Source organism: Hemitrygon akajei, chromosome 2 (assembly GCF_048418815.1).
Source record: "Hemitrygon akajei chromosome 2, sHemAka1.3, whole genome shotgun sequence".
In the NCBI taxonomy this organism is placed as follows: Eukaryota; Metazoa; Chordata; class Chondrichthyes; order Myliobatiformes; family Dasyatidae; genus Hemitrygon; species Hemitrygon akajei.
In genome coordinates, this window is record NC_133125.1 from 27,074,641 (window position 1) to 27,089,741 (window position 15,101).

General features: G+C 38.7%; 1 protein-coding gene across 3 annotated transcripts in view; it reads left to right on the forward strand.

The window, feature by feature from the left end:
• Window positions 1–15,101, forward strand: part of LOC140740147 (dmX-like protein 1) — a 199,016-nt gene that overhangs the window by 26,636 nt on the left and 157,279 nt on the right. For all 3 annotated transcript variants that reach the window (XM_073069129.1, XM_073069102.1, XM_073069122.1), the window contains exons 2-3: window positions 1,077–1,202; window positions 10,177–10,254. In XM_073069129.1, coding sequence (XP_072925230.1) covers window positions 1,077–1,202; window positions 10,177–10,254 — 204 coding nt within the window. The remainder of the gene's footprint in view (window positions 1–1,076; window positions 1,203–10,176; window positions 10,255–15,101) is intronic.

The window sequence follows — 15,101 nt, forward strand, 5'->3', positions numbered from 1 at the left end:
TTCTTGTATTCTTGATATTGATTGTTTATTTTTTTTTAAATTTATATTTGTACAAGTTGTCTTTTGCACACTGATTGTCCATCCTGTTGGGTGTGGTCATTTATTGATTCTGTTATAATTATTGGATTTATTGAGTATGCCTGCAAGAAAATAAATCTCAGGGTTGTATATAATGACATATTTGTACTTTGATAATAAATTTACTTTGTGCATAATATACCAAATAGAACTTGGATTAGAATTGGTATTCATAGTGGTTTATTATTGTCACGTGTATCAAGATACAGTGAAAAGCTTGTATTGTGACTATATAGAATTATAGATCAAATCATTATACAATGCATTAAGCTAGAATATAGTAAAATGATAACAATGCAGACTAAAATGTAAAAGCTACCAAAAATTGCAATGCAGCTAAATGATAAAATGCAAGATCATTGTGAGGCCAGGAATCCACATTTTCATACAAGAGGTCCATTCAAGAGTCTGGTAACAGTGGAATAGAAGCTGTCGTTGAGTCTGGTGGTGATTTTTATTGCCTTTATTTCTTTGATATAATAGGCAGCACTGAAGCATAGTAGGCAGTGCTGCTACCTTGCAACTACAGAGAACCCGGATTCAATCCTGATTTCTGATGTTATACCTGTGACCTTTGTTGGGTGCTGCAATGATATGTTGGTTAGTAATTTAATTTGCTGCAGTTTTCCCCCCCTAAAACACAGATGTAAGTGGGTGGCGGGAGAATCAGAGTAGAGTTGATGGCCCAAATGGCATCCTATGTCATCAAAAATATTAAGTCGCGAAAGAACGTCAAACCCGCTAGCTCTGTGTTTGTGGTGTGTGTGATAATATTTAGGATTTTTTAATGTAAATTAGAATACCTTTTTAATACCGTTTTGAGTTATTTGAGATTTTTAGAAATTGGTAAATATAATCTCTCTAAATATTTGAATAAATATAGGTACTCCAAAGTTTGAATTCATGCTTGCATTGCAGAAAAGTCATGTTAATATTATAAATTTACTCTGATAACGTTGTTGTATTTTACTAATCATTCATTTTCAATGTTTTAACAGGCCTATGCTTCGGGATGTGATATTGTGATTTTAGCGAGTGATTTTGAAAGACTTCAAATTATTCCTGGGGCCAAACATGGAAATATTCAAGTTGGATGTGTTGATTGTTCCATGCAGGAGGGAAAGGTATCTACATGTTTTGGAAAACTTCTCATTTTATGTAACCATTTTTAGGGTTTTGATGACCACACTAAATCCTAGAACTATGTTTTAGATTTCTGTAGTTTAGTCATTAATTCCTTGGCCACTACACATGGACAACATAGTTGGCAGCATGTAGTACATAAGAGCTACAAGGTGCTGTTTAATTCCTTCGCTCATTTTACAAATAGAGTTTGCTCTAAGCACATGGTATGTACCTTCCATGTCTTGATTTTACATTCAGTACCTTGCCCAATTAATTTGCTTAACTGTCCTCTCTAATACTTCTGAAATCATTACCAGCAAAAACACTAAAGTGATCTTAAAAAAAACCTGCGACTAGTGTTTAGATAACTAGTAATCTAGTGATTACCAGGAAATGCAGAGGTACCCACATCCAGTGAACAAAACCAAAGTAAAAATGCATTTATTTTCATGTCTTATTCATGGGTATGTATGAGTAGCTTCTCTGAATATATGATGATGGATTTAGATATTAATGCAGGCATTCTTATCACATACAATGTATTAGGTTTGAGAGTTATTTAAAAAAAGAACAAGCCTATTTTATGTTGCTGATGGACATCAGTTTTGACCAGATTTAAAAATTCTATTAGATAAGGAACAGAAATTAGAAGGTGAGTAGGAGGAACCTGCCAATCTGTGAACCTTAAAAATTAAAAAGTGAAACATGAAAAGGTTTTAAGTATTGTATCCATCTTTATTTAGCTTCCACAATTTACAGAATTTCATCAGTGTTTCTGCTGTCTCCATGCAAGGTATTAGCCATTAAAATCAGATCAAGTTCTCTAAAGGCTGCAGGTTCAAACAATAAATAGTCTTAAATAACAGTTGATATTTACCTGAGTGCTGAAGAGGTCTAGGACCTAAATCAGTAAGATTCTTAATTGATTGTCAAGGAATGAGCTACCAAGCAGCTTCTTGAAAACTTGACAAGTATACGCACACTCTTAAAAAGCTGGCATATCAAAACTACTTTAATTCTATGCTGCATCAAAAATGAAATCATTGGACTTTGCTTGAAAGTCAGCTCAAGAATTATTTTGCGAATATAAACCAAATGTATTAAGGTGGAGAATCTTGCGTTTCTGTATTAAGCTGGGAAAGAATATCCTGACCAAACCATTTCTTTCTTGGAATTGATTATATTTCAAATGGGTGTTGGAAGATGTACTGTGTCAAATCCTCCAGTGGGAATTTGGTGTTTGAAATAAAAGGTCATTAGTTTAAATATAAGTAGGTAAAATAACTGAAATTAATGAGTATTTCTTGGAAGAACTGTGGTACATAGAAAAAACGATCTGCAGTGGATAGTGAGGTCAGCTGAGAAGATCATCGGGGTCTCTTCCTGCTATTACAGACATTTACACCACACGATGCACCCACAAAGCTAACAGAATTGTGAAGGACCCCACGCACCCCTCACACAAACTCTTCTCCCTCCTGCCATCTGGCAAAAGGCACTGAAGCATTCGGGCTCTCATGACCAGACTACGCAACAGTTTCTTCCCCCAAGCCATCAGACTCCTCAATACTCAGAGTCTAGACTGGCATCTACATCATTTATTATTATTATTATTATTATTATTATTATTATTATTATTATTATATTGTAATTTGTCCTCTACTGTGCCTATTGTCATGTTTATATAATTATTGAACTGCCCTGCACTGTTTTGTGCACTTTATGTAGTCCTCTGCAGGTCTGTAGTCTAGTGCAGTTTTGTGTTTCTTGTAGCACCAGGGTCCTGGAAGAACATTGTTTCATTTTTTCTACTTACTGTACCAGCAGTTTAATGGTTGAAATGACAATAAATTTGACTTGACTTACCCCCACACCACAGATGATGCGTGACTTACTGTTCCTCTATCACATTATTTGTTGCACCAGTTCTTTACCATCATATTCATTATTCCCCAGCCAATCCCCGTGCCACAGTTCTTCCAACCTACCCTCACAGGACATGCTCTCTAATCTAAGCAGAAGCAGAATCCTGGCGAATCTCCTCTGCACCTATGAGGAGAACTGAATGCAATATTCCAAGTATGGTCTAACCAGAGTTTTATGGAGCTGTAATATTACCTCGTGGTTCTTGAACTCATTTCCCAGCCTAATGAAGTCCAACACATAACATGCCTTCTTAACTGTATCAACTTATGTGGCTACCTTGAGGTATACATATGAATATATAAGGAAGCATTGTAAAAATGACCGTTTAGAAGGATATAGAAAATAGTCAAACACATTTGTAATAGGATCAAAATTGTAATTTTTATAGTACAATAGTAGTTTTGTAGCAATATTTGGTTATGCACTTCAGAGTTAGTGATGAAATCATTATATCCTGAGATGTATGGTATTTCTTAACCATTACCTAGGTCAAACTGTGTTCATTGATCTTCATTCCTCAGATGCATATTTAACTGATATAGGAATTGGATTGAAGTCATGCATGTTTTTGAGAGAGTTTGTCATTTTTAAAAGGCACATTGATATTCTTTGAAGTTGGGTATATAGTTAAAGTCAGAATAACTTGTTGAGAGTATTGCTAATTATAATTTCTCTAAGGGGGTCCCAGATACGACATTTCCAAACTTGTCCATTCTTCAAGAACAGTTTTTTGACGGAGCGCTAACATTGGGCTTCTCATGGAGCATCGTAGCAAATGTAAACTGGTAGCTTGCTCTAATTTTCTGGCACTCTGGTGAATCTTTTCCAAGAAACTTCTATAACAACAATTTCCTTCATTTGCAACCTGTATAAATTCTGAAAAATCTCCTTTTGGGAGATAGTAGACAGAATGGATGAAATAAAAATTGAAAAAGTGGAGATACTAGCCACACTAGCAATGTTTAAAGTAAGCGAGTCACTTGCTCTGAAAAGAATGCATCCTAAATCACTGAAGGTGTTTAAAGGTGAAGCCTTTTAAAGCTTGGCAGCAGCTAAATGATTGAAACACATGACGTTGGATGCTATGTTTTGAAATCCAAATACTACTGTATACACATCAGTATTTGGAATGTAAACTGTTACAATAACAATACTATTTAGAAATGATGTTTTTAATTGCCTTTTTTAAAAGGATAATATTTTTGAACAGGTTTTCTAAAATCCTTCAGTTACTTCAATCTGTTCTACTTTTAATAGTAAAACAAGCAACAAGACTCATCCATTTTCTTTAAAAATGAACTTTATAATTGATTAATTAGTTACAATAATTATGTCTGTTTAAAATTACTTTGGCACATGAAAATTTTTGTTAGAAGTTTATCCTCAAATTGGGCGCACACTCTCAAACGTTCACCACCCCATCTTAGAATGAAATCCCTCAGGACCTAGGGATATGGCAACCGGCAACTTCAGCAAAACGCTAATACTAATTTTCTGAAATTCCTCTCCTCCCTTTCAATTCTTGATTTTGAGCTTTTTTTTTCTTTATTACTTCTATCCTTTTGTAATGAAGATTGTTTGCAATATATTTGTATTCCAAAAGATTCATTAAAATATCTGTCACTGCATTTTGGTTAATAGCTAGTTAACTTTTGCTAGTTCTTCCCATTCACTCAAAATTATGTGGCTGGGTATCAAAGGCATTAATGACTATGCAAGGAAAAATGGGGTCAATTGTACCAATGATTCCTCTCCCTGACACTCTAAGCAGCTGTCAAGCACATTTCAAGGCATGCAGCACAAAGCCAGCCACAAAATCCATTTCCTTCCCAGGTGAGCAGCCATTGTCTGTAACAGCAGCAAAAGTGAGAAAGACTGCAGAGTCAACCCCCATAAAGCAGCCGGCCCAAACAACTTCCCAGGCAGAGTACTCGGGGAGTGTGCACACCTGATCTTCATGAACATCTTCAAAACTTCATTCATCCAGGCTGCTGTCCCTACATACTTCAAATCAGCCTCTGTCATCCTTGTATGAAAGAACTCCATACCTTCAGAACTAAATGACTACAGCCTGCTGGCACTGTTGCCAATCATGAAATACTTTGAATAGTTGATAATGGCACATTACAAAAACTCCATTCCTCCCATATTGGATCCTTATCAATATGCTTTCCAACAAACTGCTCTATGACAAATTTCATAGCACATGTTATACATCTGGTCTTGACACCTAGTAAACAAGGACGCTTGCGTCAGAATGCTGTTTCTGGATTTTATTTTGGCATTCAACACTATTGTCCCACAGACTTTGGTGAACAAAGTCCTACTCTTGGGTCAAAATGCACCACTGTGCAACTAGGTGTTAGACTTCCTAATGAAGACCATAGTCAGGATGCACAATCATTCCTCTGTACCACCCTCCTATCCTGAGCCCATTGCAGTACTCTACTCACATGTGACTGCAAGGCCAAACACCCAAATAATCACATTGGCAAGTTTGCTGATGATTCAACAGTGACTGGGCTCATCACCAACAATGAGATGACCTACGGAAAGGATATGGATGAGCTCAAGGCCTGGTGTCAGGCAAATGACCTCTTCCTCAATGTCATTGAGACAGAAAAGATGGTTATTGACTTAGGAAGAACTTCCACTACTCACATCTCTTTTTACATTGTCAGCACAGCAGTGGCAACTGCAAGCAGTTTCAAGTTCTTTGCACATCAACAACCTTTCATGGTCCCAAACCCCAATCTGCACAATCAGGAAAGCTCACCAATGCCTCTACTTTCTGAGGAGGCTGAAGAGAGCTAGACTATTTAAATTTATATTCATGTTCTTATACAGATGCACAATACAGAGCATCCTAGCATGCTGCATCACTGTATGGTATGGAAACTGCTCTGTGGCGACAGGAAGACTGCCCAATGCGTTACTGGCAAGTGTCTATCTGTCACCAAGGACATGCTGTATATACAGAAAGGTGCCAGAAAAATGGCCAGCAACATCATGAAGAATCCACCACACTATTCCTTCCACTCCCAGCAGAGAGGAGGCTAAGTAACATCCATGCCAGGACCATCAGACTCAATAAAACAGTTACTTTCCCCAATTAGTAAGGCTGATCAACATCTTCACACACTAATCTTCCCACCACTTCATAATCCCATCACCACTAATTAAGGATTTCCTTTCAGACCCTCCTTATGTACACACTCCTGTGCCTAACAACACTTTATAGACTAGACCATAAGATATAGGAACAGAATTTGACCATTAACCTATCAAGTTTATGCCATCATTCCTCTCAAACACATTCTCCTGCCTGCTCCCCATAACCTTTGACACCCTGACTAATCAAGAACCTGTTAACCTCCCCTTTAAATATACTCAGTGAATTGGCTTCACAGCTGTCCTCAGCAAATCGTCACCTTTTGGCTAAAGAAATTCTTCCTCATCTCTGTTCTAGTTGGGTGTCCCTCTATCCTGAGCTGTGTCCTCTGGTCCTAGAGTTACCCATTATAGGAAACATCCTCTACACATCCATTCTGCCTAGGCATTTCGATAGGTTTTAATGAGATTCCTCCCCATTCTTATCGACTGCAATATGTACAGGTGCAGAGCCATCAAACACACCTCATAAGTTAATTCTGTCATTCCTGAAATTATTCTTATGAACCTCTTCTGCTAATGATATTCCCATTGCAGTCTGACCTATGCCTTAGAAAGCCTCAGCATTACATCTTTGCTCTTGTATATATAGATCCCTAGAAATGAACGCTGACATTATATTTGCCTTCCTCACAACAGCCTCAACTGGCGCAAGGACTCCCAAGTCCTATTATGCCTCAGATTTTTGAATTTTCTTTCTATTTAGAAAATAATATATGCTTTTATTTCTTTTACCAAAGTCCTCTCCACCTATCTGTGTATTGTCCGCAAATTAGGCCGCAAAGCCATGAATTCCATTATTGACACATAATGTAAAAAGAAGCATTCCCAACACAGACCCCTGTGAAACACCACTAGTCACTGGCAGCCTACCAGAAAAGGCTCTCTTTATTTCCGCTCTTTGCCTCCTGCCAATCAGCCAGTACGCCATCTATCCTAGTAGCTTTCCTGTAAAACCATGGGCTCTTAACTTGTTAAGCAGCCTCATGTGTGGCACTTTGTCCAAGTCCTGAAAATATAAGTGCACATCAGCCATCGATTCTCCTTTGTCAATCCTGCTTGTTATTTCTTCAAAGAATTTCAACATTAGTCGAGCAAGAATTTCCGTTAAGGAAACATGCTGACTGTATCCTATCTTATCATGTGCCCAAAACCACATCCTTAACAATTAACAAATGAGAAAATTTGCAGATGCTGGAAATCCAAGCAACACACACACACAATGCTGGAGGAACTCAGTAGGCCAGGCAATATCTACGGGGGAAAAAGTACAGTCGACGTTTCGGGCTCCAGCTTCATTTTTGAGCGGTCCAATGTCTACTCTCACCTCTTTATTGCAAGTTATCTGAAGAAGTTGTTGGTATCCTTTTTAATATTGGCTAGTTTACTCTCATATTCCATCCTTACCTTAATTACTTTTTAAATTGCCTTCTGTTGGTTTTTAAAAGCTTCCCAATTAACATCCCACTATATTTTGCTCTATATGCCTTCTCTTTGGCTTTTGTGTTAGCTTTGACATCTCCTGTCAGCCACAGTTGTGTCATCCTGCCTTTAGAATACTTCTTCCTCTTGGGGATGTATAAATCCTGTATCTTCCAAATTCCAGCCATTGCTGCTCTGCTGTCATCCCTGCCAGTGTTGGTTTCCAATCAAGTTTGGCCAACTCTTTGCTTGTGCCTCTATAATTTCCTTTACTCCTCTGTAATACTGGTACATCTGACCTAAGCTTCTCCTTCTCAAATTGCAGGGCGAACTGTGAGGAAGGACAAGCTATCATTATGATCACTGGCCGAAAGGGTTCCTTTACCTTCAGCCCTCTAATCAATTCTGGTTTAATGCACAACACCCAATCCAGAATAAGTGATTCACTAGTGGCTCAACTATGAGTTGCTCTAAAAAGCCATCCCTGGGCATTCTTGAAATTCCCACTTTTGGAATCCAGCACCAAGCTGATTTTCGCAATTTGCCTGCATATTTAAATACCCCAATACTATGGTAACAGCACCCATTTAACATGCATTTTCTGTCTCCTATTGCAACTTGTGGACCACAGCTGTACCACTGTTGGGGGTCTGTATGTAACTCCCAATAGGGTCTTTTTACCCTTGCAGTTTCTTAGCTCTATCCACTCAACACCTTCAGGTCCTATGTCACCTCTTTCTAATGATTTGATTTCAATTTTTTACCAATAAAGCCACACCACCTGTTCTTTTTGATAGAATGTGTATCCTTAGATGTTAAGTTTCCCACTGTAATCTTCTTAAAGCCACTATTCAGTGATGCCCATAATGTTATACATGCCAATCCGTAACTGTGCTACAAGTTCATCTACCTTATCTTGTATACTGTGTACATTCAAATATAAACCCTTCAGTTCTGTATTCACCCTTTTCAATTTTGTTTGTCTCTTACATTGCAGCTCATCCTATTGACTGCAATTTTGCCCTATCATCATCCTCTTCTTGCTAGAAGTTTGCCTACATTCTGCCTCTGTTTGTAAATCAAGTACCTCATCCTCAGTACTATTACTCTGGTTCCCACCTCCCTGCCAAATTAGTTTAAAACTTCCGGAACAGCTCTAGCAAACCTGGCCGCAAGGATATTGGTCCTCCTCGGGTTCAGTTTTAACCTGACCCCTTTGTACATGTCATTGCTTCCCCAGAAGAAATCCCAATGATCCAGAAATCTGAACCTTTGCCCCCTATCATCTGCTTGTCTTTCCTCACAGTCTCACTACACAATGCATCTACTTGTGCACCAACAAGTAGCCATATCCTTAGCCCTATCACTCTGGTTCCTACTCTTCTGCCAAATCAGTTTAACCCTCCCCAACAGCTCTAGCAAACTTGCCCACTTGGGTTCAGGTATCACCCATTCTTTTGCAATCAAATTATACTGTAAATAAGTTGTGTATATATGTTTCTTGTGTTCTTTAATTATTTTGTTTTTCATCCAATTTATTGCTTTTTAATTATTGTGTTTTTTAAATGCTGTATCACATCCAGAGTAACAACTATTTCATTCGCTTTTACACTTGTGTACTGGTATTGTCAATAAACAGTTGTGAATCTTGAATCTTGAATCTTGATTTAAGATGCTCTTAAACAGGCACATGCATCTAAGAAAAATTGAGGGTTACAGACTGTGGGAGGGAAGGGTTAGATTGATCTTAAAAGTAATTTTACATAGATTAACAAAATGTCATGAGCTGAAGAGCCTATACTGTGCTGTAATGCTCTTTGGTCTATGTTCTAATGTCTGAAGTAAGAAACTGTCTCAAAAGCACTGGAACTCCTTGGTTGGGTTGTTTTGTCCTACCTGAACTAAAGTGGATAAATATTCCATTTATTTTTGCAATACCTTTAAGACAGACTCCACTATTTTTTCAATTTTCTCCGTCTTACCTTGCCATTCTCTCAGATGAATTCCTGTCTTGTTTTTTTTTACCTCTGCACAATTCATTTTTACTGTAGGGTTTCCTGAGGATCACAGCCTTTGCCTGAGTAAAAACTTGGAGAAAGAGAAGAGTAAATTACTTTCAGCTTTTATTTCAGCAATTATTGTAAGCAGGAGAATTTACCAATGTTTTTGATATGCTAGTTACAGGATTTATTATTATTACTCTTATACCAAAAGTTTCCTTAACATTTTTTGAGGGTGTTGATTTTGGCTGTATTTGAAAGTAATGCAATCATTCTTTTATTTTATTTTGGAATAAGAGAATTACATTGTGTAATTTTAAAACATAGAAAACTGGCTTCAGAAACTGGCATTATTACAGTTGTAGTATTAATTTTTATGGCATCAATAGTGCCTCAGTAATTGTGGAAATTAGTAATTCATTATCACTGCATTTTAAATGTGATTCATCCACAGATTGCTGCATCATATGGAAATTTAGTTTGCATTTTTGAGCCCATTTCCCTTTTAAATGGGAAAAGCAAGCATTCTACGGTAAGTAGATGTATTTTGTACTTTCATTTTCAACCTACCAAGCATGACGTGTTCCTGAAACTTCATGTGATTCAACATCAGCATTTTACTGTTATCTGACTGATGTGTCTATATTTTGGAATTGGTTTATTCTTGTCACATGTATCAAGGAAAAGTGTAAAGCTTGTCTTGTGTGCTGTTTGCACTGATCAAATCATTACAAAGTGCATCAAGAAGCCTCTATTTCATTGCATTAACCATCCTTCTCCTTTCCGTTCTTCTTGCCCTTATTTTGATACCTTGTGTCATTCTGCATTCCCTCAATCTGTGGGCCTAAGGTCACCACACCCTCGGCACAATCTTTCCTCAGGAATCATTGCTGAGTTGCCTCAGGAATATCAGCACAAATAAATGAACAAATAATTAAATATATTCCAGAAGATTAATATTTAGCATAAGGTGTGTGCTAAAGAGGTAAATAGTGTAATGCTTCTGGCACTTCATACATGATGAGACCAGGATGGTGGTAGGGTGTTCATTCATCTGATAGCCTGAGGGAAGAAGCTGTTTCCCATCTTCGTAGACCTTGTCCTAATGCCTGATGGTAGGAGGTCAAAGAGAATGTGAGGCAGAGAGGGATCCTTGACAATGATAAGCACCCTGGGCAATGGCAATCCTCATAAATATCTCAGATGGGTTCCTCTCAGCAATCTACGTGATCCTTTGTCAAATTTTGAGGTCAGATGCCTTGCAATTTACATACCAGATGGTAATGCAGATGGTCAGGACAATCTCAATAGTGCTCATGTAAAAATTGGTTGGAATGGACAGGTGAGGGAGACTCGCTTGCCTCAGTCTCCTCAGAAAGTGGAGACATTGCTATGCTTTCATGACTTGAGGTGGTGCTGAGTGACCATGCGAGATCATCAGTTACATGCACTGTCAATAATTTGCTGCTCCTGACACTATACGGAGGAGCGGTTTATGTGCAGTGAGGAGTGGCCAGGGTGCACATTCCTAAAGTCCACAATCACCTCTATAATCTTGTCTGTGTCAGGACTCAAGTCTGCCGATAAGACTTCATCCCCATCTTGCCTCTCCTATTGAATGGAATGCAAACTAGGATATTAACTAAAGTACCCAGTCTCCGTGCAGGGCTGTTTCATCACTCCATACATATTTTCATTTTTCTTGTCACAGTACTTCCAACAAACTTTCCAATAGAGTGGATCAGATCTGAAGGACAGACTGTTCATCTCAAGAGTAAAGATCATTCTGTCTTCAGGCATTTATTTATGTGCATATTCTGAGATGAGCACTAAATTACAATGACTTGTTCACAGAAGCATAAGAGAGAATCCATCTGAAGTTAAATATCAATGAAACAAAGGTCGCTTTCAAAATTTGCCCTACTCAACAACACTGCCCTCTGACATTTAATCAAAATTTCAAAGTAAGTTTGTTATCAAAGTGCATACGTCACCATATGCAACCCTGAGTGCAGGCATACTCAATAAAGCTATAATAGAATAAAGACCATAGTAGAATCAATAAAAGACCACATCAATTTGGGCATTTAACCAGTGGGCAAGAGCTGTGCAAATACAAAAATAAAGTAATAATGATAAATAAGCAATAAATATAGAGATCATAAGATGAAGAGTCCTTGGAAGTGAATATAGAGGTGGGAATATTTCAGTGATAGGGCAAGTGAAGTTGGGTGAGGTTATCCTGGTTGGCTCAAGAGGCTGATGGTTACGGAATAATAACTGGTCCTGAACCTGGTGGTGCGATGGATACCGCTTTCCTGCGACAATGTTTCATGTAGATATGCTCAACGATAGGGGCGGCTTTACCTGTGATGGACTGAACCATGTCTGCTACTTTTTATAGGATTTTTCATTCAAGGGCATTGGTGTTTCCATACCAGATTGTGATGAAGCCAGTCAATATACCTTCCATTACACATCTATAGAAGTTTGTCATAGTTTCAGATGCCTTTCTGAATCTTTGTAAACTCCGTGCTTTCTTCATAATTGCACTTAACGTGCTGGGCCCAGAACATATCCTCAAGGAATTTAACACAGAAAATTAGGGTTTAATTATCAATGAAAAGATAGCAGTGATTAAATTCACCATTGTCTTTGGTCTGCCACCATAACCTTTGATCATCTGAAGAAGTGTTTGAAGATCAAGATGTCATAAATTATGTAAGAATTCATCACTACCCGCTTTCCTTCTGAGATTTGGCTAAGCTGCTGCATTCATCTCAGAGCATGAGAGATGCTGCATTTAACAGTTTCTCTCGTGCTCTGCCAGAAAATCTCAGTCCTCTGGCAGTGTAATTAAATGTCAGAGTTCTTTATGAGGGCATTGCCTCCAAAGCCATAATTACACTTGGTCAGCTATATTGAGCAGGTCAAGTCAATTGTGTGCTTGACATCAGATTCCAGAACAGACATTATTCTGACCTTTGCTTTGGCCAGGGATTAACTCGGCAGATAGAGGAGAAGATTCAAGAATGTTCTCATAGCCTCCATGGAAACATGTTCCCATCAACTCAGAATCCTACACTATGGCCACTCAAAATGGGAAGGAGCATTCAGTATGATATTACGAACCTTTAATCTTGCCAAGGTAGCACTGGTAACCCGTGGTGACATGTTGCGAGCTGCTTACAAAACTTATAAATATACTTATGAATTATTCTCACTGCATTCTGCAGTCAGTAATTTTCCTTTAAGCAGTTGTCTCAATGAACTAGCGATTTCATAATTTTCTGAAGGACTTGGCGGACTTAACTGTCTAACATGCAGATTCAGTACCTTTTAACGAATGTATGGTCAATAGAGAACAAGACTATAAGGGCAAGATTGCTTTATCGGAGGGAAGTGAGAAAGAGTTGAAATCATAGCTTCATGGAGACATGGCTCATGCCATATGTGCTGGATACTTCAGTAAGACTCAAGGACTTCTTGATGTATAAAACCACTTGAAGAAGGCAAAAGGTGGGGGATCTGTGTTTTGTGGTGCTCTCTGTGGTACTTGGACACAGTGGTCTTGGTCTTGTCATGCTTTTGTTCCCCCAACCTGGAATGTCTAATGATTAAGTGCCAACCCTTTTACTTACCGAAAGAGTTCTTGTCCATGATCACGACCACAATTAACATACTGCCAAAAGTTGTTGTTAATCAGGTACTCAACATATTAAATGCTGCATCATCAAACAAGAAACGGACCATTTCAAATCATATTCAGAGACTTCAGACAGGCGTGTTTGAAGAAATCACTGCCCAATTACCATCAACATTTAACCTGCATTTAACATTCAAACACTGCAATACAATGATTAGGAATGCCTACCATTTCATGCCTAGGCTGCATTTCAGGGAACCTGATCACTTGGCTGTCCTTCTCCACCTTCGTACAGGTAGAAAGTAAAGCCAGGCTTCAGACATAAGGACAACAAAAAAGTAGTTGGAGGAGGCAGAGGACTGGCTATGGAATTGTTTCAAGTTGGATGACTCAACCGTGTTGAAGAAATCATCAGAGGATCTGAATGAGTACACCACAGTTGTTATGGACTTTATAAAAGCAGTCGTAGACGAGTGAGCCCCCACAAAATCATTCAGAGTCATTCACAATTTGCTGAGGGCCGGATCAGTGGCATTTTGATCTGGCAATCGAATAACATACGAGAGGTCCAGGTACAGTCTCTGGAAAACCATCTGACATGTGAAGTGGAAATTACAGACCAAACTCGAATCACTGAAAGATGCTTGACAGCTGTGCAGGCCTTGAATGCTATCGCCTCCTACAAAGTGAAACCAAGTGACATTGGTGACAACATTGCTCTGCTCTCAGATGAGCTCAATGTCTTCTATGCTCTCTTTGGCCATCAAAAACCTGGAGGAACCTTCACAAATTCCTACAGCCCCCAATGATCCTGTGATTTCAGTCTGAGGCTGACTTCAGGAAATGAACCCACAGAAAGCATCCAGCCCAGATGGGTCACCTGGCTGATCTGTATGATGTATGACCTGTGCTGATCGTATGGCTAGATTGTTCATTGATGTATTTAACTTCTCATGTTGGCAGTGTAAGGTATCCATCTGCTTCACACAGGTTTCAGTCATACTCGTGCCTAAGTAGAAAGTGGTAAGCTGCCTCAATAACTATCGTCCAGTAGCACTTGCATCCACTATGTTGAAGTGTTTTAAGAGGTTGCAGATGAAGAGCGATTTATGGTGAATCTGGATGGTGAAGATGCTCTTCATTGACTACAGCTCTGCATTCAACACTCTCATCCCCTCAATACTAATCAATAAGTTTGAAGACCTTGACCTCCATTGGATTCTCGATTTCCTCACTTGTAATCCCCGGTCAATTCAGATTGGCAACAACATCTCCATAATCTCCAGCAGCACAGGTATACCACAAAGCTGTGGGCTTAGTACCCTGCTCTACTCACTTTACACTTCTGACACTGAGGGTAAGCACAGCTCCAATGCCATATGTAAGTTTGCTGATGCCACCACTGTCATTGGCCAAATCAAAGGTGGTGATGAAACAGCATATAATAGATAGATAATTAATCCCAAAGGAAATGTAGGAGGGAGATTGAAAATCTGGCTACAACAATGATTTCTCACTCAATTGCAGCAAGACCAAGGAGTTAATAATTGACTTCAGGGGGAGGAAACTGGAGGTCCATGAGCCAATTTTCATTGGGAGATAAAGGTGGAAAGGGTAAGCAACTTTAAATTCCTCTGTGTTATAATTTCAGAGGATCTGTCCTGGGCCCAACACGTAAGTGCTATTATGAATAAAGCTTGGCAGCATCTCTACTTCCTTAGGTGTTTCTGAAG